The sequence below is a fragment of the Podarcis melisellensis genome, assembly GCF_964234715.1.
Source record: "Podarcis melisellensis genome assembly, chromosome: 3".
NCBI lineage: Eukaryota > Metazoa > Chordata > Lepidosauria > Squamata > Lacertidae > Podarcis > Podarcis melisellensis.
Genome location: NC_138530.1, coordinates 24,561,853 through 24,589,567, shown reverse-complemented (window position 1 = coordinate 24,589,567; position 27,715 = coordinate 24,561,853). Strand labels below are relative to the sequence as shown.

At 44.0% G+C, this 27,715-nt stretch overlaps 1 protein-coding gene across 1 annotated transcript; it reads right to left on the bottom strand.

Annotated features, from left to right (window-relative positions):
* SERTAD4 (SERTA domain containing 4) lies at positions 1 to 27,715 on the bottom strand. Its single transcript, XM_081904284.1, has 4 exons — positions 27,450 to 27,715; positions 12,703 to 12,940; positions 8,764 to 8,879; positions 1 to 2,281 (listed from the first exon to the last, which is right to left on the bottom strand). Exons 2-4 carry the CDS (start codon positions 12,923 to 12,925, stop codon positions 1,490 to 1,492), a joined length of 1,131 nt encoding a protein of 376 aa, XP_081760410.1. The 5' UTR covers positions 12,926 to 12,940; positions 27,450 to 27,715; the 3' UTR covers positions 1 to 1,489.

The window sequence follows — 27,715 nt, the reverse complement described above, 5'->3', positions numbered from 1 at the left end:
CCCCCCATCTGGTTGGTTGGTTCTTTCAGCAATCAAAATATCTTGGCGATTTCAGTGGGGCAAAATTCATGGTGTGCCTAACCCTCCCCCTGTTACGTGTGGGATTCAAATGGCCTGAACTTCAGCCAGATCCTGCTCAAAATGTGTGTTTTAAATTGAAGACACCTGAAAATGAACAAAATGTGCTTCTTACAATTGAAGATTATCCCCCCTGTTTCTCCAAGATAATCTTTAAAAAATAAAAATAAAACCCTTACATTCATTTCAGATAAAATCTTATATCACCACATCATTTAGTAACATTGTGCTTTTCTTCCCCAAAATAAAAAAACAACCCTAAAGTTATATGAAACCCCAGTACATGCTCTTTACAATTTTAAAGAGAGAAAATGATGTGAAACAGAATAAAGCATGCCACTGGTTCATGAACTTCATTATACCAGGGGGGGAAAGGGAAAAATCACAGCAACAGACAGTTGCCATAGAAATGTTCAAGCAGCTAATGCTTGTTTACAAGAGACATCTCTCTATTGTTTCTTCTTCTTCTTCAGTCCTTCCTAACTATGGCAAATCAAAAAGCAATTGAGCAAAAATGAAGAATAGATGCATTTGAATAGGAAATCAAACACAGTATTTCAAAGGATACAGGTTTCTAATAATATTCGATCCACCCTGTTATTATTATTTTATTTCCTGTTTAGGTTACATCCCTGCTGAAGCTGTTTTTGTTTTCGTTTGTTTGTTTTTTAAAAAACAACAACAACTTAATTTTCACCCTGGAAAAATTAAGATTAAAAAGTAAGGCACCAAAGAAATTCTGCCCTTTATAGCAACAAACCACCATAAGGCTCACTCATTTCTTGCAGCTTAGCTGAAAACTGTGCATGTGCTGGAACTGTTTGCTTCTGATTAAGATTCCATAAAAGGTCTTATTGCAACCAGTTGGGTCACTTGAACCAGACACATAAATACATCTGAATGGTATCAATACTAGATAACGATATGGGTGTTTTCCTCTTCAACTCTCCCTAGTCTTTCTCACCGCCATTATTCTTGGGCAAGAAGTAGACCTCCCCCTTTGCTGGTAATAATTTGTTTATCAGATATATAATTAATTGATACGCACAAAGGAGATTCCTCTTTATACATGTCAGACTCCCCAGGGGACCAGGTGAAAAGGGTTGTGTGTTTTCTCTGTCTGGTTTATTGGTTTTCCTCAGCGACAAAAGCTAAAATACACATTGCAATTCAACTGAGCTCTTTATGAAGATTCCATATATGTATCAACAGCTCTGCGATGCAGACCATACATACATACACACACTCCAACGCACTCTGCTGCCAAGTCCTTTAAACTATCCATGAAGCTTGTGATATGATTGTATTGGCTGTATAAAACTATCAGAAAAATTCATCCGGAATGAAACATTGTTCGATAAATTCAACATGCTTGTGCGTGCTTTAGAACTGCAGTTATTAGGAAGGTGGTTCATATTTTACTTCCTTTACTGCAACATATTTTGCCACCTGGTAAGCATTCCCTTTTTCGTAAGGATTTCTTCCAAGATTCGTTCATGTTGCTCTTGTCAGCACGCCCCGTCTCAAAATAATCATAACATTTGCTTTTACATGCAATGCCATGGTCGCTTTTCATAGGCTCCCAATCTGAGGCACGGTCTCGTTCTGTATCGTGGCTTCCTTTCTCATTGGTTAATATGGTCTTGTCCTGGTTCCCATGCAGCCCAGCATTAGTAATGAAAATTTCATTGATGTGTATCTGATCATCGCTCCGGTAAACTGGGGTGCTGCCAACACCATATTCCGCCTGTTGGGAACAACTTGGCATAGATATCGAAGAGGAGGAGGAGGAGGAAGAGGAGGAGGAGGAAGAAGAGGAGGAGGAGGAGGAAGAAGAAGAAGAAGAAGAAGAAGAGGAATTTCCCATTGCAGAATTAGCAGACAATGGCAAACTTAAATAGTGGCTGCTGCATTCTTGGTAAAAACAGCAGGTGTGGATCTTTTCGCAGTCCTCCCTTGCCATCCGAAGCCGTTTTCTATAAGGACAGTCATGAGCAACAAACCACTCCTGGGCAGAGGCCCCCCCAAAGGAGCAAGCAGGGAAACACCAGTTGTTTTGCATGATAATTTCCCCATGAATTCTCTTCATTAAATTGTTTATGAGGACGGATCTCCTTAAGTAGACTTCGGGGTCGTCAATGTACTTCAGTTTTTCCAAAGACATGTAAAGGATATGCGCCCGCTCCTCAAAGACAGATATCGTCTACAGATGAAAGAGAGAGGAGATAACAACAACAACTTATTAATATTCTGTTGGGAGCTGCCCAGAGTGGCTGGGGAAACCCAGCCAATACATTATTATTAATAATAATAATTATTATTAAGATGGTTGTAATGCAGGTCAGCTGAAACATGTTGTTGAGATTCTACCTGTCTGACTATCATTTAACATTTGGGGCAGTCATATTTATTTTAATATAGGGGTGCCCAAACTTTTTTCAAAGAGAGCCAGATTTAATGAAGTGAACATGCATGAGGGTCAACCATAGTTATTGACCTTTTTTTTAGGATTGAAGTTGTTGAGCTTTTTTTAGAGTCCAGATTACATCAGCAGGCCGGATTAGGCCCCCAAAACAGACTTAGAACATGCCTGTTTTAAGACCTCTCTGCCCCGCCCTCCAGCACATTCAAATCCCCCAAACCAGTAGCTGATTAGTGAGCTTGTCATTACCAAAGTGCAGCCCAGGAAAGCTAGTTAGTCAATAGCCAAGATCTGAAGGAATCAAAACCATATAGTCCCAGGAGAAGGGCCTAGTGGTAGAGCATCTGTTTTGCATGCAGAAGGTCCCAGGTTCAATCCCAGGCATCTCCAGGTAGCACTGGGGAAAGACTTCTGCCTGAAACCCTGGAGAGCTGCTACCAGGCAGTGTACTGAGCTAGATGAACCAACGGTTTGAATTATAATAAGGCAGCTTCCTATGTTCCTGTGTTCCGGTGCTGGGATATTGACATTTTTCAATGTTAGTTCAGCTGTGAGGAATCTTCTTAAGCCAAACTGTGTCCTTGTGGAGAATAGTATATATGCAAAAAGGGGGGAAACTGAAACAAACCAAAAATTATCTGTACTTTTGAACAGTACCATACTTCCTCCAACAATCATTAGCTTCCATGGCAGGGAAAAATATTTCTAATGATGAAATGACTCAAATGAGATTTGCAGGAACGTGAATTAACCAGAGGGTTAATTTAACCAGAGATGTTTTTATCTGGAAAAAAGCTTCTTTCCTTAATTTCATATCCATAACAGACTCTCAAGAGACTCTCCTTCCTTGGAGTTTTTTAAGCAGAGGTTAAGTAGAGGCTGTCTGTTGTGTATGGTCTAGTTCAGATTCCTGCATTGCAGAGGGCTGAACTAGCTGGTCCTTGGGGTCCCATCCTGCACTACAATTCTGATACTATGAACTCAGCAACTCTTAGGTATCTATATGTTCCTATCATAAGGCATAGGGCTGTCCTTCTGTTTGCCAAAGGGACTGCAATCCTGCAGGAATTCATGCTGGAAAAGTGGGAAGATTACTTTCACGATGTTCCCCTTTTCGCTGCAGTCCCTTCTCCAATGGTTTTCTAGATGGATCCAAGAAGCATTCCAGGGAAAGGATGGTGATAGACATGCCTGGAATCTCCATTGGTGCTTCACTGAGCAGCCTACTCAACCTCCTCAACCCACAAAAAACAAATTGTATTAAAAAAAAGAAAGAAAAATTAATGTGGCAACTGGTGTCAGCTGTGACAGATGCTGTCACTGTGCCTGTTTCTTGCTGCAACCTTCTGCCCCATCATCTGCTGCTCTTGTCTCTGGTGGTCATTAGCCCCTGTCCCGGTCTGTGGGTTCCTCGATTTACACCACAAAGTCTGGTCCTAATAGCGCCACTCTTTTCTTCCTGCCACTGTCCTACACTGTCACTTCCTGTTTTGTGAAGCGGCTTCTTGCTGTTTGCATATGAGCAGAAGCAGATACAGAAAACAGGAAGTGATGTCATCTATTTCTTTATGCAACAGGCTAGAGTGGGGAAAGCTCCAGAGAATTTCTTCAAGTTCAGAAACCTTGGTGAAGGAAGTGTCGGTTACCAGCCCATAGATTTGCTCTTGGCACAATTGCCTCCTTTCTTCCTCTCTTGTTAGATTAAGATAAGCCAAAACATACGCAAATATTGTATGAGAAGAAAAAGATATTCCTCTCTGTGTCTTGTTTTTCTTGTTCCGATTTTCCCTTGTGGCCAAAGAATTTTGGCAGAGAGGAAAAATCTTTCCTAAGGAGATAATAAGGATATTTTCCAACGGTCCATTTTTCTCATAGCCTCTTCTCAAAACAATGCAGCATCCTTTCCCTTTGAGCAAAACCTTCTGTGCATCTTGACAACACTTCTGGTGCTTTAGAAACTAGTTCCAGGCTTTGCACTATCCCACTTTGAAACGGAATTCATTATTAATTTCTAACAAAAGTCTATTTCTAGGGGAAATATGCAATGCAAAAAAAGCATGCTATAAGTGAAAAAAAGATGAAGTAATTAGTTACCCTGCTTCAGAAATATTGTTTCTGAAATAAACACAGTTTTATACAAGAAGTTCATTGTATGCACTCAGTGGTGGGGGTTTTTTTGTTTTTTTTAAAAGACCTCTCATAGTCCCTGGTTCAATTGCAGTCACTATTGCCAAATATCTGGCAGGCTACAAAGCTTTCTGTGAAACTATCTGCTGGTCTCTGTCCAGTTCCCAGTGGAAAACTATCTGCTTTACAAAAATCACCATCACATTTGGCAACCTTACTTAGCAAAAAGGTCATGATGCACATGAAGCATAGAATCCAACATTCCCCTGGGCTTAAAGCTTAATTTTCCAGATGTCTGGGCAATATGGCAATCTTGCAATGCTCTTATACATTAATTTGCTCTCCGTAGTATATTTTCAGTAGGCTGAAAAGAAAGATCGAAGTTGCAAGGTCTGCAAAATTGCTACCTGATCTCATGAGGGGTGGGAGTGAACAATGAATTAGGTAAGAACTGTATATCTAAACAGTGGGTATTCTGCAAAACACTGCTTTCCTAAAACTGACACCTACTATGATTCAGAAACTAGAAAGTTTGATATCCACTGGAAGTGATCTTTAGGACTATTCCTTTACAGTGGCACTTTTAGCTATACAGTATTCCATTTCTTTTCATTCACTATGATGAGCTATTCTGTAAACCTGCTTTTGGGAAACAAAGTCACGTGTTTTTGTTTCAGTTTTTTAGCCCATTGTCTCTCGGTTTCAGCTAATGCCACCAGGAACAGCAAACAGGTAAATGTGGTGGTGTGTTCTGTGTGGGTTTTTTTTTCTTGCTCTGGAGCATTGTTTTATTAGTATGCTGAAGCAAAGCTACATATTACATTAAAACTTCCCTTTGCAGCCGTGTTGCCTCTGTTTGGAATTTGTGGGATATAGTAACAAGGATGGCAACAACAGTAGCTTTTGCTACGTGTCCCAATGAAAAATAGCATGTGAATGGAAAACAAAGTTGCTTTTTAATGTCATTGTGGCTTTCTGAATGGCTGAGCCTTCAGCAGAGTGAAATGTAAAGCAATTGCCTGTCACAATAAATAAACACCTAACCCTTGAACAATAGCAGAAGGGGCACAACCAGATGCTATGGAAGGAGAATTATTATCATTATCAATATCAATTCAATTTGTATACCACCCTTTGTCCATAGATCTCAGGGCAGTTCGCAGCGTAAAAAAGACAAAATATATACTAAAAGTCATAGAAGCTGGCTCTACTCTGATCAGTTATGGGTGAATTCTGCTCTCTCCTCAGCAGGTTCTGCAAACCCTATTCCTACTTTTCAAGAGGATTCGCTGACCCTTGAGAAAAGCTTTCAAGGGGCTCAGAGCAGGACACTGGGGAGAAAGTATGGGGAAACCCCCTTTTGTAAACTTCCTTCCGTCTGTGGTTCTCAAAATCCAAGTCATAGTCTACTGTGATTTTCTCAGGGGTCCAAAGAGATTTGTATACATTACAGGGACAGAATAGAAATTCCACTTCAACATGCAGGATGATGAAAAGCCATCACATGTAGGTGACAATACCAAAAACAAAGCAAAAAAAAAATAAAAATAAAAATCACGCTTACAGTTGACTAATTAATGGCTCAAAGTGGCTAACCAAATCGAAAACCAAAACACATCCTGCAACAATAAGATGAACATTTTTATTATTTTTAATGGTATGGGGGTTTTTTGGTTTTGTTTTGTTTTTTGCAAACCCCACATTAACAACACAATCCTATATGTACAAACACAAAAGCAAGCCTTGGTATCTCAGCGAGGCATATTCCCTCGTCAATGTGTTTAGGACTGCAGCCCAAAATGGCACAAGAGGCTTTAGCAGGACATCCATGCAGTACACTTTCTGAGACTGATCTAAGCCAGTTCTGCAGAGGGACATGAGGGACGAGCAACTTTGTACCACAATTAGAAGAGGGTAGCCTTGGAGCTACTGCCCAAAACCTATCTGCTTGCTGCAGGGCTTATGCCAGGGAAAATGTTCTCAGGGGTATGTGAGCCTCAGGCAATTAAGGCAAATGGCAGCACTTTTAATTCAGTCCAGCAGCAAGCTGGCAATTGGTGTGAAAAGGCTCCTTGGCACATCTATCATACTATTGTTGCGTGGACCGTGGAGTGTGAGAGCAAGCACCAGCATTGTATCAATGCATATGGGAAATAATACTTAAATGCTTCTTGTCCACCAATGCACAGCCATTCTAAGATGTAAACTGGCCCTCATGATTCTTACAATAACCCCTTAAGGTGGGCTCCAGTTAGGTGCAAGGAGCTGCAGCTGAAGGTTAAGGCTGTCCAATGTGTTTTTGGCTGAGTTGAGATTTAGCTCGGACGTCTGGCATCTGGACATCTGGATTCAGGATCTTCCCATGCTTGCATCCCATTCCTTCCCTCACCATCAGTAAAATCTAGACCAGGCATTTCCCAGATTTATCTAAATGGGATCAGTCAGTCCTTACCCAGGATATTTTGCCCAAGTTTCATCCTACAATTTAGGCCAGGCGAAGTAGCCTACATCAGGCAGTAGATTTGGGAGCACCATTAAATAACAGCAAATTCTCAATTGTTTTGTTGGCTATTATATATATATATATATATATATATATATATATATATATATATATATAATGCCACTGAACAAGGTGACATTTGTATGTCTTTGGCTACCACCATCTGAGCCAGGTAATGGGGATTCAATATTGTGGGGGAGGAAGATCAGGCAATGCAGCAGAATTGGGAGTGGTAGCAGTGGTGGATTGCAAAGGTGGAAAGCCAGGGACACAGCTGTTTGCTCTGTTTTACTCCTGGTGTTTCCCTTGGACACCATGGGCATTTGCCATCCAGCAGATTGGGAGCAGCAAGAAGAATGCCAGGAGTGTCCCACTGAGGGCCCAGGTTTCATCTGCCTCATCCAGCATGAACCTGAGAGCATGGAAGTTTAGAGCACATGGCTGGAAGGCTATTCAGATGCATTGTTCAGAGACATGGGATCATCCCACAGAGAAGTAGCTCCCATCTGTGTACACTAAGTATGGTGACATGAAGGAGGAACCTTATTATAGAATTAATTTGTATGGATCTAATAGGTTTGCTGTACTATTGTTTAGAGATGTATGTGACTTTAATTTGTGTTATATTTTTACATGTGCTATGTTTTAATATATTGATTATTCTGATATGTTGTCTTAACAGAGGTGCTTGCTATGGACCACTTTGGGTTCTTCCCAGGAATGGGAAAATGAAATATAGGCAATAAATGAAACGAAATGCATTACAACAACCAGTTTAGGTACTCACTGAGGAGCAAAAAGGAAATGTGCTCCAAGACTTATTGGGTATACAGTCGTACCTCGGAAGTCGAACAGAATCAATTCCAGAAGTCCATTCTACTTCCAAAACATTCGGAAACCAAGGTGTGCCTTCCAATTGGCTGCAGAAAGCTCCTGCAGCCAATCAGAAGCTGCATCAGATGTTCAGGTTCTAAAGAACGTTCGCAAACTGGAACACTCACTTCCAGGTTTGCGGCATTTGGGAGCCAAAATGTTCAACTCGCAAGGCATTCGTCAACCAAGATACAGTGGTACCTCGGGATGTGAACGGGATCCATTCCGGAGCCCCGTTCACATCCCGACCGGAACGCAAGACGCGACGGCGTTTCGCCGCTTCCGCGCATGCGCGTGACGTCATTTTGAGCGTCTGCACATGCGCGAGCGGCAAAATCCGGAAGTAAAGAGCTCCGTTACTTCCGGGTCGCCGCGGAGTGCAACTCGATCACATTCAACCCAAAGCACATTCAACTCAAGGTATGACTGTACGGCTGTATAAGTGTTCAGGGTGTCTATATCTGATTGTCGTAAAGAAAGCAAAAGTGACAGCTATTCCATTCATCATATTAATTGAGTGCAAGTGGGGGGAAAGCAGATACAGATTAAAACAAAAACGAAACAGGAACTGAAATATGGACGTAACCCAGGTGGAGTATTTTCAGATTCAAGCAGTGGAACACATTAGAGTCTGAAGGCACACAAGGGGTGCCACTCTGCTGAAGCTAAGTCGTGTCTGGGTTGGTTGCTAGCTGGGATCCACATGTATGTTGCATTCGGCTTCAAGGCAGATTCCTAAAGATTGCTCTCTGAAACTTACTTTAGGTGTACAGCTGCTGAGTGGGGGGTGGAAGTCCTCTTCTTCCACATATTTCCTTTTAAAGTACGTGATCTTGGATGTTGTTACAGGATTTGAAATTCCTCTGTGGTGAGATCCTGTGAGAAAATAAATAGCATGGAGCAATCTGTCTGAGGTGCTCCCACTCCAAAAAGCAAAAAGTAGAAGAAAAGCCTCATCCGTTTCTTCCCCAGTGCACCAGAACTCTACTACATATTTCTTTATATGCTTATATAGCATTAACAAAACAGAAATTCAGTTTAATAATAGTTTTTGTGAGAAAATGCTGTAGGCAATGAAGGGTTGTGCTGCAAGACCGTTTAGGAAACAAGTCTGTTTATTTAAGCACAGTTGTCACATGAGCTTAAGCACCCTCTGCATATCTGACTTCAAGGAAACATTCATTCTGGCTGTTCAAGCCATTTGAAAAACTGCAACGTTCATGACTACACAGTAGTAGTTCGAGGAATTAAACAGGGCTGATTAAGTTTAATGCATTGGTAGTATAAGTATTAGTTGCTAAAGATTTATAAGTTTGGCTTAACTTTCTTGGAAAAGGCTGAGACAACTCTCCAAATTATTGAGAAGGGGAATTATTAATGGATGTAGATAAGTGGGCTGCTACCTGTGAAAATTAACGCTACGTTAATCAATAATTTGATTTTAATAGCTAAAGTGCCAGAGCTTTTTTTAGTCACCCCTACCCCCAAAAAAATTCAATTCTTAACAACAGTACACTTACATCACCCTCCTCTGGCAAGAAAAAAATGCTGGGCTCATGGGAAGACAAATCCAATTTGTAATTTATTTATCAAATAAGCATAATTTGCTGTAATAACCAACTTGGGATGGTGCCCTTTAAGCCCAATAGAAAGGAAGTTATTTGGAACAGGTAGCCAAAAATGTAATTACTTTGAGCTCTTTTGAGACCAATGGATACTGTAATCTAGCCTGGGTCACAATACTCCAATCAAACCATATGCTACCATTGAGAGTGAAATTTTAATTACTGCCTAGCACTTAATATGGCCACCTGTTTGGGGTTTATTGCATTTTCCTTCTAGTGTTAATTTCAACCTCCAATAAATGATGTGCAAGACAAACCGGGTGGCATCTAGTTTCCTTTGCAGCAGAACACCCCCAAGTCTACATGTGGCATGTTAGTTAGTGACTTAGTTAGTTAGTTAGTTAGTTAGTTAGTTTATTTAAAAAGACTGTACTGACAGTTAGCCAACAAGCTCATGCAATGGCTGCAGGCAAAATATAAAAACATTTAAGCAATTACCAGTATTGAAAACTAGCTAGTCTACAGTTACTGTTATCAATTTAGAATTTTAATCTTCACCTCCCCCCGCCCCGGCTTTTTCTCAAATATATTTAGAACCAGGCCTTTTTAGATAGCCAAAGAATGGCATTTCAAAGCAAAGCAGACTAAGGCTGCATACGCACCATATAATAAAAGTGCACACACACACAACAAGAATCCTGGAAACTATAGTATGTTAAGGGTACTGGGAATTGTAGCTCTGTGAGGGGTAAATTACAGTTCCCAGGATCCTTTTGAGGGTGTGTGTGCTTTAACTGTATGGTGCATATGCAGGCTCAGTGTCTCTAAACACGCTGAAGGAAACACAATTTGCCCTTCCACATCAATAGTTACTTGTAAGTAAGGCCTAGCAGAGTGTTTCTCAAACTTGAGTCTCTAGCTGTTGTTGGACTACAGCTCCCATCATCCCTGACCTGCTAGCTAGGGATGATGGGAGTCGTAGTCCAACAACAGTTGGAGACTCAAGTTTGAGAAACACTAGCCTAGCGTATCCAAGTTTAGATGATCATCTAAACCATGGCTAAGTGATCAGGAACGATCTCTTTGGGTAATTTTGGGCTCATGCACTCCCCTCTCCTTGCAACCTTCTTTGTATTCAAGAGGTGGTGCCTTAAAAGCTTCCAATTTTATTTCATAACTATCCACAGCTCCACATTTACATCAACATCTGGGGAGTTTTAATTTTAAGCAGAATTATTCAACAAAACTGGATCTGTCCGACCCTGATTTGTTTTAAGTAACTTTGGCTAGAATAAACCACAATTCCACAAGCAGTTCCATACTTCTCTTGCTGTGTGCATAAGAACAGAACGAGAAGGGATTATCTAGACCAACTTCTCATCTAGACCAACTTCTGACAACTGGATGGGGCTGGGGGGGTTGTAGTCCAAAACATCTGGAGGGCACCAGGTTAGCAAAGGCTGGTCTAGACCATGGGACCATGATGTATTCAAATCTCCCTATAAATCATAGCGTTGTCCCTGAAATCCACAAAGTTTTGTCCTGAACTCAGATTGCAGATAGGATGTTGTGGAAACCTAGGGCCTACATGTTACATGTTATATTAATTGTGCAGCTTGCAGGCATATGGGGGGTGGCAATTTAATCCTAGGTATGTAGGAGCAGGGACTGGATTTTCATGTGCATCAATGGAAACTTTTTTCTATGTCTTTTTGCAGTGAAGGGATTTTCCCTCCTCCAGGAGTGCACTTGGGGAGAAAAAGGTTAGACCTCCCCTGCCCTGTGCATTGTAGCCTCAGTGGAAATCTCCCACAAGCCATGCCTAGGTCTACATTTTAAAAGAATATATATTGACAGCCACCCAATTGACATAATGTGTAAGGCCTTCAGCGATGTGGAAAGGATACTCTGTGTGCACTAAGAGACTGCAAATACAGAAGACTGGTTCTCGGATGCATGATGAGGTAGTAAAATCATCTCTAGACCATATCACTTCAGGCTGCAGGTAGGAGCTCTTGTGATTAAGTTCGTGCCCATTCGCCACTCCCTGGGGCCAAAAAATAAAGTCCTACCAAAAAGAGGCATGTCAGGGAAAGCAATGACCTACAGTTGATCTGAATGGCATCCCAGATTATCTTCCTGGAGTCAGTCTCTCTCTCTCTCTCTCTCTCTCTCTCTCTCTCTCTCTCTCTCTCTCTGTGTGTGTGTGTGTGTGTGTGTTACCTTGTATAGAGGAACATCAATCATGTTAATTCCTACCCCTAGCCTGAAGTAGCATCATCTAGACACAGATTTGTCGCTTCATCTTCTCTCTGTGAGGACTATGCCCCAAAGACACTTTTGTCTTTATTATTCCCTCTTATGCTCTGGGACTCCTCTGTACCACCAAAAGCAAGCTCTGGGATTTGGTGAGTCTCTTTGATTCTTTCTTTTCTTTTCAAAGCCAGCCACTGCAAAGCATCTATTTCCTCTGGTTTGAGTCAGGGCACCTTCAGTCTTTGTCCCACAGTTATCTCCCGCACCGGAGGGGCTCGGAGTGAGATCTTAACACCTGCAAAAGTGCATTGGAGCAGGTGGTGCAAAACTAGCCTCCCCAGATAACTAAAATGCTAATCCTTTAAGGCAGTTCTAAGTGGCCGCCAAAGATTCCTGCACAAATGCCTTTGCCCTGACACTTCTCCTTACAGAGCAGAGCGGCAGGAGCAGCCCTGATAACCGAACAAAGCCTTCAAGTGCAGAGATGGAGTCCTTCTTGTGTACCAGAGGAGGACAACAACAATGGGAGATTCTTATCTTCAGACCTGGCCACCAGCTTTCCAGGAACATCTTGTTTGCCCCTGTTGGAAAGAGGATACTGGACAAGGTGGGCATTTTAGACCCTTATTCAGCACAGGATTCACTGGGTGACCTTGAGCCCTCAGTCCCTCCCTGACCTACCTCGAGGGGTTGTTATGAGGATAACACGGCGCGCGCTCAGGGGGGAGGCCATATATTGCCCACATCTCTTTCGTGTTAGCATCCAAGGATGACTACTGACTTACACACACCCCACTGTTGTGATTTTGGAGAAGGAAGCCGGAGATGGTGGTTTGATGCTGATGCAACCGACTGCAAGCCCTGAGCCACCTCCTTACCTGGCGCCGGGGGCTGCCCAGCCGCTGCCCTGTTGTCGTTGCTCGGCGGCGGCAGCGGCTGCGCTTGGCCCGGGCTGCTGCTGCTGGCGGTGGCGGCGGCTGCATCCGAGGCGGGGCTGCTCTTGCTGCAACAGCGCGACTCCCACAGCGGCTGGAACTCGGCGGCTCCTTCGGAGGAGACAATGGGCTCGCAGAAGCTGCTCAGGGGCAGCACCAGAGTCATCGCGGCGCCTCCGATCTGCAAGTGGAGACAAAGGTAGAGCGCGACCCGTCAGGTCAGGCAGGCAAGCAGCCGCCCGCCCCTTGCCCTGCCCTGCCCTGCCTTGCCCGAACGGCAGCAGCGGCCATTGCGTGCCCGCGCCCCGCAGTCTGCCTGGCATCTGCCGCTGCCACCAAGGGATCCTCTCTCTCTCTCTCCACCCCAGTCTCTTGCTTTGCCTTTTCTCACCCAGGTTTTGCCCTCTCGCACTCACGCGCTCCAGGTTTCACGCGCTCGGGAGCATTCCCCCTTCGCCTTCCTTGTCTTCGCTTGGCACGGATTCTGGCTCACACTCCCAGCTGCCCTGGGACCACACACGCTCCTGCTGAAGGAGCGCGCGCGGGGGGCACCAGACCCAAGAGCTGACCTTCTCCGCGCGCCCCTCTCCAAACGCACTTGCTTGGAAGTAAGTGCCGCGGATTCCGGGGGTCCTTACTTCCAGGTAAGTGAGCTCGGAGCACCGCCGCAGCCCCTTCCACTCGGAAAGGCAAGTCTTCTCCCCACCCCACCCCTCCCCGCCGCCCCTTGCTTGCTTGCTGACTGGCTGCCCCCCAAATCCCTTCGCCGCTGCTCTCTGCGCTCCGGCTCAGCGGCGATCCCCTCTTCCTTTCCCGAAAGAAGAAAGTGCCAACAAACCGATCCGAGGGATGCTCGCAGATTGCCAGACGATCACTTTATTCTCTCCGCATACTCTGCCGGTCTCACTCGCGCAAACACAGCGACCTCGCCAACGACATTGCCTGCATGTGTTTCTTATGTGTGGCAGGCAAGCAGGCAGGCTGGCTTTTCTCCCCCCCCCCCTTCCTTTATTTTCCCCCCTTTCTTTCCCCACTCCTCCTACTCCTCCTCCCTTCTTTTTTCCTTCCCCAAGCGAAACAGAGCGAGACTCTTAGGTAGTTGTTTCCACCAGCCCCGATTGGGCTGAACTGGATCTGCCTCCAGTCAAAACACGGAGATTAAGACAGAAAATTGGCTCCGGTTTCAAGCCGTGAGTTGCAGTCCCACAGGAGCCAAGCACAACATCAGTGGAGCAAGCAGAATATTAAACAGGAGCAGGGACTCCGGGGCCGGAGCCAGGCTGTGTGAGCTCTCCATCCAGTCCCATGGCAGCGAGGGAGCGAAAGAGGGAAAGAGAGAGAGAACTTTCTGAAAGAGGCAGGCAAACCGCATCACAATGCACTTTCTACACTAATTCACCTACTCTTTGGCACAAAAGCCAGGCGCCTCCCCCATCTTCCCCTGCGCTCTCCAAGAAACAAGAATTTTTGTTTTCTTTCCATATATTTCTCAAGTCAGGACCGTTGCAGGAAGACAACAGGGTCCTCCAAATTCGGGCAGGGTGGGGGAGGCAGAAGTTGGAAAGGGAATGGATAGCCAGCAGCATGTTACAAATTAAAGTCTGTCTGGACAAGATTGATGAAGCAGGAGGTCAAGACTTAGAACAATAAGAAACAAGAAATATTCGAGACTGGTTGGAGAAGCCCCTTGCTGTTTCAACTGAGTGAGAGGAGGAATTGCAGTTGCACATAGCGCTGGGGCCAAAAGCGAAGGACCACCTTTTTGAAATTCCCAGATACAAATGGTTAACAGATCAAGCCTTGCAATATTTCCACCGGCTTCTGGATGAAAAATGTGGAAAGGCTACTTAAGTGCTCCGGATTTAGCAGCCGGGCTCCTTAACCTATTCTGTTGTCTAGCAGACTGCAAAATTGTCATTTATCCATGGATTCTGTTGCATAACTCTGCATTTGGAAGCTATGCATCTGAAATATATTCCTTTCTTTCTTAGGGAAGTCCATCCTCACTCTAACTACCCCAAGCAAATTAGTCAGAGTTAAGCCCCTTTGAAATTGATGGGGCTTAAGCTACTCACCACTAACTTGATCCACACTGATTTCAATAGGACTTAAGTAGCACTAAATTTCCTGCAAGAGAGATCCACATTTTGGGGGGTTTACTATTTGTCTTACGTAAATTTTAAATAAAGTCATACAAGGGAGCCAATTCATTAATGGTGAAAACAGAGGCAACCACATTTGAAGCTGCAGTATCTCCCTCACTGAACCAATTATTGCTGTGTGACCCCATTTGTGAAGTGGCTAGATCCACACACTCTCTCTAAAACACTGCTGTTGAATGCAAAGGTTTTTTCATGATGGTCAGTCTTCAAAGCTGACACTGACAATATAAAAGCAGTATAGCTTTTCAAACACAAACCACAGAATCACAGAATTGTAGAGTTGGAAGGGACCATGAGGATCATCTAGTCCAACCCCATGGCAATGCAGGAATCTTTCACCCAATGTGAGGCTTGAACTCACAACCCCGAGATTAAGAGTCTCATGCTCTACCAACTGAGCTATAGTGAACATCATAAAGAAGAGTGGAGTCCAGATGGATAAATGCATAGAGACCTATTTTACTTCATACATGCGTTGCCCTTGCTGCATCAGGCCTAATAAAGATCTTATGCCTTGCATTACAGCTCTCTAGCACAAGGGGCATGAATGGTGCTGTGGTCTAAACCACTGAGGCTCTTGGGCTTGCTGATCGTAAGGTCAGCAGTTCAAATCCAAGTGATGGGCTGCCAACCTAGCAGTTTGAAAGCATACCAGCACAAGTGGATAAATAGGTACCGCTGCAGCGGGAAGGTAAATGGTGTTTCCATGTGCTCTGGCACTCGTCACGGTGCTCCATGCACCAGAAGCGGTTCAGTCATGCTGGCCACATGACCCAGAAAAGCTGTCCCTTGGCCTGAAAGTAGAGGTGAGCGCTACATTCCATAGTTGAATTTGACTGGACTTAACCATCCAAGGGTCCTTTTTTACCTCTCAAGCACACACATTTTGTAGGCAACACACTGAGATTCCATTCCTCTAAATTGTTTGATTGCTTCTGTAACTTGGCACACTCCTACTGAATTCAATGGGACTTCTTCCCAGTAAATGTGCATGGTACTGCAGCCTTAATGAGGAGGTGAAAGAGAAATATTATGGAAGATTGCAAAAGGTGGTATTCAGAAATACCGGGGGTGGGTGTTACAATAACTTTTTGCATACAGTAGCTTTTTGCACACATAGATTAATCCAAAACAGTGGAGAGTTTCGGAATCTATACATGTTAGAACACCTCTGCTGCTCCAATGCTTCCGGCTTTTTAGTTCTTTGCTAAGTAAACACTGAGAAATCTTCAGTGCCAAACTTTGCTCAATTCATTACATTTATCTTCGTTGTGATTTTTTTGCAGTCTGCAGATTGTTGTCACATATCAATTTGCTGCTGTGCACACTGTCCCACTTTATCATACTAACTTACACAGAGTGCCATGTTGTTCCTAAGGAAGAGTTTTTAGAAGCCAGCATGAACTACTTAAATTTCTACTAGGTAGAAAATTCACATCACAATCAATGCATGCTCACTCATAAGCAAGCAAGGCCTTTTCATTTCACTGGGACTTCCTCCCAATTAAGGGTACAGAATATTGCGCATCCAAGAAACCAATTCTTATTTCCAGGAGTGTCTACAACCACTACTGATTTCACACACAAAAACCACCAGAAAATATTATTTTAATTGCCCACTGCTAAAGGCTGCTGCATGAACAAATACAGAAGATTGAGCACTAGATTCCCAGGGCAACTCCACACGTTTTTCTAACCTGTCTTCTGAGCACTGAAACAGCAGCAGCTCTTTGCATGGCTGATTAGCAAAAACCCCAACTTAACATACTTCAGTTGCACTGCACAAATTCTCTTGCTTTGTTTGGCTAGTGCCAGAAAGGGAGAGATCCCAGAGACTGTCCATAGATCAGCTATTCCAAAAAACTTTTCAGCAACAAGTGCTGGCGTGCCAAACCAGTGAGCAGAACCTGATCTTAGATCCTTATGTCAAACTTACCTAAAAATAAGCCTGCAAGGGGTTTTGCCCAGGAAACAGGGCAGAGCTGGAAGGCCCAGTCCCATTTGCAAATACATTGCAATTTTGGAAGTGCAAGTCGCTGCTTGCGCCATTCAAGTTACCAAGGTGTCATGGAATCAGAAGGCAACCTGAACCACCATACTGCAACACATTTAATACATTATTGCAAATAAGTCTTCTCATGACTATGCCTGGTGGATCAAATACTATATTTATGAAATAATTGTAGTAAAGTGTCATGATTTGTTAAACCCCACACAGAACCCTTCTGGATCAGATGAAGAGCTTACTTGGTCCAGGACCAGGTTCCCACAATGGTCCACCAGATATTTCCAGGAAGCAATGCAGGAATATTTCTGCTCAACTTGAGGCTCAAACCCACAACCCTCAAATTAAGAGTCTCACTCTCTACCAACTAAGCTATAGACATGTTTTTCAGCCATAAGATTCACAGTAATTATTATATACTGCCAAAACATCTATTATTATGATTAAGTGTATTTGAACACAGCACCTGTATACTGAGAAAGTAAAGGGGTGCATTGAAAGATACTGTTGGGCAACTGGGGTGCAGCTTTTTCCTCTTAGCCATGCTAGGGACAATCACAGTCCACATACTTTGTTCTGTAGAATTCAGCAGACACCTTTGAAGACTAAGCCAATCCCTTCATCTGCCAATCAGTGACCAACATTCTGTCTCTTGTTGGGATGCAGCATGGGATTAAATTTTAGGCTTTTAGGCATGTGACAAAGAAAGAGAATGATGGAAGCTACTTATTGCACCTAAAGATTTCCATTAGTGTGTCATATAGAAAGTTGTTATAAGACATCAGCTCCATAGTTCTTGACATTTAGTTATTTACTGGTAATGCACTACTATCCTTCTTTGTAATGAAAGGGTGGGAAGTCAGTGCACTACATATTTTCTGCAAAGAAGTGTAACATAAAGCCTTGATTTGTGGCTAGATCCAGGCTTCAAAATCTGTTTGCAAAGCTTTGTGTGGTATGGAAACCAGACCATTTTTATTTTTTTATTTGTTATTAAATCCAGTTCTTAATCCTTAGGCTACCACAGATTTTCCCTGTTGCCAGCCGAATGCATGCATTAAGAGAACACCCCGAGGCATCCAAAGCAGCCTGAAGGTTAAAATGTCAGACTTCTCTTGCATTTATGCAGTTCTGCTCTGTAAGAGGCTACTATGCAGTGCTATACTGTTCCATTTGCTCACTATTCCTTCAGCAACTACTCCATTTTCACTCACTATTCCTTTGGAGTCATTATGATGCTAATGAGAGAACTGTAATGATGCCATTCACAATGTCAATGAAAAAGGGTCTTTATGCATTTCCAGAATGCCACTAAAACAGAAGTTAAATTTAAAATGCTTGTTACAATAATGCTGCAAATCTGACTAAAATCCCTAAAGGCCAAAAAGTAAAGGTGGAAGCAATGCCTGGTATTGGCAGGGCCTCATTAGTTACCCTATATTCTGTGGAAACAGCATGTGGTATTGCTAATTCTGAAACTCTTTGATTTCTTAGTTGTATGAAGCCATTATGCTTACCTGTGCTTATAAGAAAATGCAATGAGATTTACATAGCTGGATGGAAGAATATTTATTTGTAACAGTTTGACAGTTCTAGCCATTAATTTATTTTATTTTAAATTTATAATCTTCCTCCCAGCCCACTAGGACCCTAAAGCCAGCTGCAGACTCAAATGCATTAAAATATGATCAACAAAACATAATGGTGATGCATCATTTTATTACGTGACATACAGTTGGGTACCATGTGAGATAGTGTCTTCACAAAATAAGAAGCTGGTGAGAGAAAGGCAGAGATGGACAGCATTCGAAACTCCCATTGTTCTAGGCGCATTTTGCGACAGGGAGTTTCATTAGCGTGAGCAGTTTCTGAGTTCTGGGCACAGTACTGTGCCTAAGATTTCAGAATAAAATTGAAGAGTGGAAGGAAAGGAGGACCTTTTTCTGCCTCTCCACTTCCAGCTACTCTCTGAAGACTGGAGAAGAGACTCTCTTAAGAATATTAGGGGGGTGGGCAGGGGACGGACTGGACCGTGTGAAAAATGTACATAATATTTTAGCTGCAGTTCATTCATTTTCAGCTTTGTATTCTTGTTATTTAAAAAAGCACGCCTAGACATTCCATTGTTGTGTCCGTAACCTAGGTTTAAAGTGCCATTCAGCTCCTGGCTTGAATATCTCAGTTTCTAACACTGAAGATGGATTATAACCTTACTCATCCAAGTGGTCTGGAAACGATCCACAATGTCTGGATAATTAGAAATGTGGGTTTGTGGGATTAGTCGCTGAATAATCAAAGATAATTGTGCTGAATTCTGAAAACTATGTATTACTATGGATATGTCAAGAGCACCAGTTATTGTTGTTGTTTTTTAAGCAGGGAGGGTCTTCTCAATTCATTTAGAGTTGGGGGGGTTGGGTATCACATCCACACTATATATTTAAAACACATGGCTTCCCCAAGAGAATGCTGGGAACAGTAGTTTATTCCCCACAGAGCTATAATTCCAAGCATTCTTAACTACAGTTCCCTGTATTCTTTGAGAGATGCCAATTGCGTTAAGCATGTGGTGCGGATGTGACCTCTCATTTTTTGCATGTTTACAGTACACACCATGACTAATGAGGAGCACTATAAGGTACAAAACTGTGATGCTGCACAAAACGGTACATTCTGCAGCAATGGGAAAGTGTATCTAGCTATGTGCCTTTGTCCATCTACAAGGAGGCACTCCAGACTGCCACTTAAATTGACACAGGGCCTGTACTGAATAGATTCAAACTGAAGCTAGTTACTAGTAGGCGCTTCAGCCTTCTATTTTAGGCATAAAGGAAAGGAGACAATTGTCTTGCATCACCCAGTCCACCAGGCACACGCTTACACACTCTAGCACCCTAAAGACTAGCAGAATTTATTATGGCATACCGCTGTGGGTTAAACCACAGAGCCTAGGGCTTGCCAGTCAGAAGGTCAGCAGTTTGAATCCCCACGACAGGGTGAGCTCCTGTTGCTTGGTCCCTGCTCCTGCCAACCTAGCAGTTTGAAAGCATGAAGTGCAAGTAGATAAATAGGTACTGCTCCAGTGGGAAGGTAAATGGCATTTCCATGCGCTGCTCTGGTTCGCCAGCAGCAGCTTAGTCATGCTGGCCACATGACCCAGAAGCTGTACGCTGGCTCCCTCGGCCAGTAAAGCAAGATGAGCGCCACAACCCCAGAGTCGTCCGCGACTGGACTTAACGGTCAAGGGTACCTTACTTTTACCTTGCATGTGGTAAAGTTGGCTTTTATCCAAAAAGTATATACCGGGCATTTGCCATTAATAAATCTGTTAGTTTTTAAAGTGTCACAAGAGTCCAGGGATGCTTATATCTTACATGTTAGTTTGTTCTTGGTACCTTGATTTCCTTTTAGCAGGTACTTGAGCTCACTTTCCTGGGTTGCCATTTCTACTTGTGCACCACTGTACCATCACAACGGAAGAAGCTGTGTCTAATGTAACTATGTACAATCTGTATGAAATCTGAGAACCCTGGTATTATTATATTTCCTCCTGAAATCAGGCACTTCAGGAATGGTGTGGCATCCACTATGAATAATAAAAAGACATGATCAATTTGGCTATTCATTGCAGGAAACCGCTTTCAGGCAAGGGTTTTACTTGATCTCACATCCAATGTATTATGCGATTCAACATGAATGTAGAATTTTGCAGTGATTTCAGAACCACACCTTCTGAGGATCTCAGCTTTTGTTTTGTTTTTTAAATCTGCCATTTATATCTTTGGAGATAGGATGAAGAATGTAGGGTCAATGCATGGTTCATTGTCAGAAGAAGCCAATGTGAGGAGGGGTAATCAGAACCACTAAAGTTCTGTGCCCCCAAATCCTCTTCCCCAGACACAGTCCAGAAGCCTATTCAGGAGAATTAGCAAGATCAAACTTTGCCTGTACTCCTGGCATAGATTAGCCACCAGAGAGACCAAGGCTGTTTTGATGAAGAATGTGGGCCCAAAGCCAGACTGAAATGGATCCAGATAATCAGTCTCATCTGAGTGCCTGGATTGTATGGCAACTCAAGCACATTGCCCGAGAAAAGAAGATTTGCTAACAGCTAAAAGTCACTCAAATCCTTGAGGTCCAAAGTAGGGGTATTTAGAAGTGGTCTCATCACTAATCACTTCAAGGTAGCCAGGTAACCCCCTCTTTCAAGGAGACACAAGTCATTAATTACCTCCTAGACTTAGCCAGTGATCTCTCCTACTACATGTTAGTTAGCTGTGGTCTAAACCACTGAGCCTCTTGGGATTGCCGATCAGAAAGTCAGCGGTTTGAATCCCCACAACAGAGTGAGCTCCTGTTGCTCTGTCGCAGCTCCTGCCAACCTAGCAGTTCAAAAGCACGCCAGTGCAAGTAGATAAATAGGTACCACTGCGGTGGGAAGGTAAATGGCATTTCTGTGTGCTCTGGCTTCTGTCACAGTGTTCCATTGCACCAGAAGCAGTTTAGTCATGCTGACCACATGACCCGGAAAGCTGTCTATGGACAAATGACAGCTCCCTTGGTCTGAAAGCGAGATGAGTGCCTCAACCCCATAGTCTCATTTGACTGGACTTAACCGCCCAGGGGTCCTTTACCTTAACCTAGTCAGTAAGGGAAAGGTTGAGAACACAAGTGATTGGCCAAGTACCTCCCTCCCCCCCCCACCGCATCTTCAGGCCTAAACAATAAATTTATCCAACAAATCAGGACTATACACTGTACTGGAGATGTCCATAGGATGGATTACAGGAAAGTAGCATCCAAGTCAAGATGAACATGAGCAACTTTTACCTTTGAAGTCAGAGAGGGACCACTTACATCACTTTGCAACACAAAGTGGAAAAAGCCCTGAACCACTTGGAAAACTCAACTGGATGGCACTGCAATGGAGGCTGAAAGGTGTTGCTTCTTGGCTTTTATCATCACAATAGAACAAGCTCCAAAATGAGCTCTTACCTGTGTTTGGTCAGACTCCAGTTCAAATTTTCTGTCACTGGCATTCGAGCCACCCCCCCACCCCAAACTGCTTTGTAATAAATAATAAATTGGGATGAATAAATCAGGAAGATGAACAGGCTCTGTTTAACAAGAAAGATTGCTTAGGAAAGATTGTGTCAATTGCCAGGGTCACCTCCATATCCCACAGAGAGAGTTAGGCTTTGACAGTACCAGCCATGCTAACTGGGAACTCCCTGGTGGTTTTAAGCAATTGATCTGAATCCATCAATCTCTGGGGGCAGACCCTCCATGTATAAGAGAATGGTCAGCAGGAAGTGAACTGACAATTACATCTTCCATCTTCAGATCACCAGTCTTCCTAACCAGTTGAGAACACCATGTCTAGAGTGTCACCCACAAGAAACATTAAGCCAATGACACATTAGAACAGCCCCATGGTTGTTGAGTGTCAGTAACAAAAACATGGTGGGGGGGGGGGAAATAGTGGATATGAAATGTTTGTCAAATCCTTGTGTTTACAATAGTTATAAAACAATAATTTAAAAATGCAGGTTGCCCCTCCAAGTGCATTTTGCAACAGAAATGTGTTTCATACGAGAAAGGTGGAAAATTAAAAGCTCTAGGTACAGTATTATTATGCACTAGCCCAAGTTTTAAAAAGTGAGAGGTGACTTCATTGTCTAGACCAGCCTGAAGAAGAGCAAGCTCACCCTTTAGTTAGTTTAAAGGCAGATGGTCCAATAGGAGGTGATAAAAGAACAAAGAGATGGAGGAAATGGTAAAGTGAAAGACGAAAGAAAGCAAGGCAAATGTAGACATATGTGAAAGATAAGTTACACAGGTTCTTTAGTTCTCCCATGTCAGTGCTGATCTGACTGGCAACATAATTATTACTCAATTCATTCCTGTTAAGTACTACTCTGGAAATGTAGATAACAACTGGATTACACTTGTATTATGTTCCAAAACCAGCATGAGGGTTAAAATCTAGTTCCAACATTGAATCACCAATCTAGTTGCCAACAGCTTCATGCTTCAATATCCTGGAGAAGAAGAAGAAAATTAACTACTGATCTTCTAAAGAAGTCCAGTGTGTCATTGTCTTCATTCCCCACCCACCCCCCGGCTGTTCATTTCCCCCACCCCCAAAAAGAAATACAAACAATTCACTGGTTCCGTTGATGGTTTTAGTGCAAGAAAAAATATGAAGCCAGTGAGTGAGCTGTATGAGCATATAAGCCTCTCTGGTAGAGAAGTGTTTAACAGCATCTTTCGCTATTTATGAAATTATGTTACTTAATATTTTAAATTTACAAGTACTGTGCTAGCATTCATTCAGATAAAGCAGCTATGCTTTCCCCCAACAACAACAACAACAACAACAACAACCAAAAACACATTTCTGGCTAAATATTGTTCTATTTTGAATATATGCATATCTCAGATCCCCTACCCCCCACCTCACCCCATATATGGAACTGCATTATATGAGTCCAGCCAATGTTGCTTTTACCTTCAGTGTTCTCCAGGTTCAAATACAAGCCCTTACCTATTTTTTTCTGGACATCAAAGGAACTGGATCTGAGGGGTCACACATGTGAAACATACACTACCACTTTTTTCATCTTATACCATAGATGCCTTGAAACTATTTTCTTGAGGCTATCATTTTGTTTCACTGAGAAAACAAATCATTCTGGGGTGTTTTTTGGTTTTCTTTTTTTAAAAAGAACCTGCATTTTGTGTTTCTAGTATTCCAAAGTATGGCCTCGGGACCTCATTACTACTCTTCTGGGATCCCTAGAAACAGCTGTTTTAAATAGCTTGATTTCCTGCACTTTCTTTTAAAAATGTTGGGGGGTTAATTAAGTGATAATTAAGCAATGGGCTGAACTAATTGGCATCACTCCCATTCAGTTTTCTTAGAAACTACCATTAGGAAAAGATATAACATCAATAATCATAAGAAATAGATTTGGTGTGTGTGTGTGTGTGTGTGTGTGTGTGTGTTACATCAGGAAAGAGAGACATGGCAAGCATTAAGAAGATTGCTCTTAATAAATCACTCTAGTTTTTCAATAGAAGGCTGATCGCCGAAGAATTGATGCTTTTGAATTATGTTGCTGGAGGAGACTCTTGCGAGTCCCATGGACTGCAAGAAGATCAAACCTATCCATTCTTAAGGAAATGAGCCCTGAGTGCTCACTGGAAGGACAGCTCCTGAAGCTGAGGCTCCAATACTTTGGCCACCTCATGAGAAGAGAAGACTCCCTGGAAAAGACCCTGATGTTGGGAAAGATGGAGGGCACAAGGAGAAGGGGACGACAGAGGACGAGATGGTTGGACAGTGTTCTCAAAGCTACAAACATGAGTCTGACCAAACTGCGGGAGGCAGTGGAAGACAGGAGTGCCTGGTGTGCTCTGGTCCATGGGGTCACAAAAAGTCGGACACAACTAAACGACTAAACAACAACAACAGTTTTTCAATACAACATTGGTATCTAGTATTTACTTCCTTGCTGAAGGGGGAATAGAAAGGTCACCTCTTTATGATCGTTTGGAACATGAATTAATTTACATTATGAAGATTTTTGCAAATGCATTGTATCTAGGAAGTTGGCCTCCATTTGGTTTATGGTATGGTGAGATATTAGCCAAGGACCTGTCAGTACTTTGAGAACAGTAACTTGCTTTTATATCTCTAATACTGTTAGCAAAGCCTCAAGTGCTGACTGCCTCACTTTAACAGCCATACTAATGGCAATGCTGATATTTTTTAGATTCAGTATGTCCTTTTGAGTTCAGATTTTTAAAAGCATTCTGTTTACCACTTATATGTTCTTGGATTAATTTGTGACCAGATAATCCTAGATTCCCCCTGCTTCTACACTTCATGGACCCAAAGTTGCATGGATGACTAATCTTCATGTAACATTTTCACGTGGAGGTATTTCTAGCAATGTGCTTGCTTTAAAAAGTCTATAAAAACACTGAACATTTATGTGGGAAACAGTCCTAAGATAACCTAATCTGTAAAACAATTGTATATCAAGTGGGAGAAAGGTTCTAGCTGTTATATAGTGCATCTTAAGTTTTCACGTCGCTGTAATTAATACGTATTGTTATTGTGCTGGAATGGTATAAAACTTAAAGAAATTGGGTCAAGGAACTCTGAGTGGGTTGACAAAGCAAACCACTCCTCTTAACAAAGACCTCTAAAATCACAAGATGGTTCTCTTGATTCTTTAATTATTCTTTTAAAAAGAACTACCAATTAAGGTTGCCTTTCCAACTGACTCTGAACCCTAATGCAGCAGTACACAAATGTCACTGGTACAATAAATTAGATGTTTTATGGGTTAATTACATTGCCGCCTTCTCTTCTGTCCACTGAATAATGCAAACAAAACCAAAATAAGTGTTTTGAAGCAAAAAGCAAGTTGTCTTCACTGTAGCCTGTGCTACTTTCCATGAAGTTTAAGAGCTATTATTATACTTTTACAAGAATCCTTCTAAGGGAAATAAACACCAAAGGTAGGATTCCAAGGAAATGACTCACAAATATTGGCAACAGGCTTCCAAAATTGAATCCAGTCTTTGCAAAAGTCTGCAGCAGCTCACTAACCCTTCCTAGTTCAAAGTAGGCACTGCAAATGAAAATAGGAGCTGCTGAAGTGACTTTTTAATGTTCCCACTCCTGTATTCTCCACCCTCCAACACCCCACTTCAGGGGCTTTGCTTAAGTTGCCGTTTTTAGCTCCAAGTTGGGAATTTTTTTAATGATGGAGTCATTGTGGCAACCGGGAAAAATGGGGATCGTTTATCTTCCTGCGCTGAAGCACTGCAGCAAAATATTGCCGATAAACACCTCCCCAAATTGGCGAGGACGGAAGGTGAACAGGGGAGGGGGGCTCAAGTAAAAAAACCAGGTAAACACCCATAACCCTGCCTAGCATAGCTGCGCATGGGATGAATTAAGGAAAGTGATGCTTCCGAGTTTTCTTCCGCTCCGAATTTATTTACACGGCACAGTATTGGAGCTCCTTGCATTAGAGGAGGGGAAAACGGGGAAGGGATCGGGCAGCTGATACAGTCCACATTTTTGCAAGTGGACCAAATGAGCTCAGCGCCTTTCGCCTCCGGTACGCTGCCTTGCTTGTTTTTCCGTCGTCTGCTTCAGAAATCCGCCTCTGAATGCAAACATCCAGCCCCTTGGCGCGTTTGCATTGGCCAGCTATTCTTCCCCCTATGGGTTTCCTGCACAAACGGCGCATTCCAGCTGCAGATTTGTACCAGACCACCATTCCCCACACCTGGCCACGACTGTTACCCACCCCCCAAACCCCATTGAAGGCTGTGGACACCCCCCCCCCAAGAGTTTTACCCAGCACATAAAATGGGTTCGCCTCCATACATCCCTGCTGGAGGAATTCAGTTTGTGGTATTGGTGTGTGTTCACACGTGCATCGGGGAGGCGAGATACACGTGTATCTTAATCACTGCACACAGACACACACACACACACCCCTCTAGCCATGACAGGCTCTGCCAGCCAGTGACAGAGAGCCTGAGGGGAGCAACTCCTCGGCAGCTCTCTCTCCACCCCCCCCCCCCCAGGGATCCTGCTCATTGTATCCGCCCTGGAGCATAAAGAGCCATCAGGAGGAGGATGCTTCAAGGGAGGGCTGGCGAAGGGGCGCCTTGTCATTACAACTCAAGTGGCCCGGTTATTTATAACCCCGCGGAAAGAGTCGGGAGCTTCTCCCTAATGGAGAGCTTGGCACGGCGCGCGCGCGCGCGCTCTGGCGAAGGAGGGAGAGAGGGCGGGAGGCGGGAGGGAGCGGCGAGGGCAGAGGAGGAGGAGGAGGAGGAGAGCGGCTGGTTTCCCGCTACTTTCACCCTTCCTCAAAAGACGAGAGGTTGCCAGCTCCCGCCGCCTCCACCACCACCTCCATCATCACCCCTTTCTCCCCGCCCTCACCCCCCGGGCAGAAGCTGGGGAAGAGGTTGCAGGGAAGAGGCAGCTCGCCTCCCAAGGTGGAGACCCCACGCAAACACACGCCGGTCACCTCAGTATCTCCCTCCCCCCCCCCGGCCGCCCCACCTTCCCCTCAGGAAAAGGGCGCCAGAGCCACAGCCGCTGCGTCATGTCCCTCCTTCAGGCGGTCACTTTTGAGCCTCAGCTTATTCCTCTTCCTCAAGCGGCTTGGAGGGTCTCCCTCCCTCCCTCTCCCCCTTTCTCTCACACACAGCCTTCCCCGCCTCAGCTGCCTCCTCCTCCTCCATCTCCTTCCCCCCTTGTCCAAGGCAGCGCCTGAAGAGCCATCTCTGCGCTGGGAGAGAGAGAGTGCCAGCGCCGCCGGAGCGAAAGCGGAGTCCATCTCGGGGGCGCCCTTTTAACCCTGGGCGGCAGCAGCAGCGTCGCCCGCCGCCCCAGCCCCTTCCCCCCTCCTCGCCAGACGCGCTTCTGGGGGCCACGCCGGCCGCTTCACCCCTCGACCCAGACCGCAACACCTTCTCCTTACCCCGCGGCTCTTTGGGAGCAGTGGCTGCGCTTGCCTCGCTCCAAGTCCCGCCGGCGGCCCCTCTCAGGCTTTGCCCTCAGTGCCCGCTGCTGCTCCTGAGGGTGCGAGGGCTGCCTCCTCCCTCCCGCCCTCGCTATAGTGTGTGCAGGCGGCTGTTGTGGTGGATGATAATGAAGAGAGAGAGAGAGAGAGGCTCGCTCCCAAAGCGAAGGAGCGCGTGAAACCAGTCAGTCCTGTTTCTGCACATTCATGCCCCCCTGAATGAA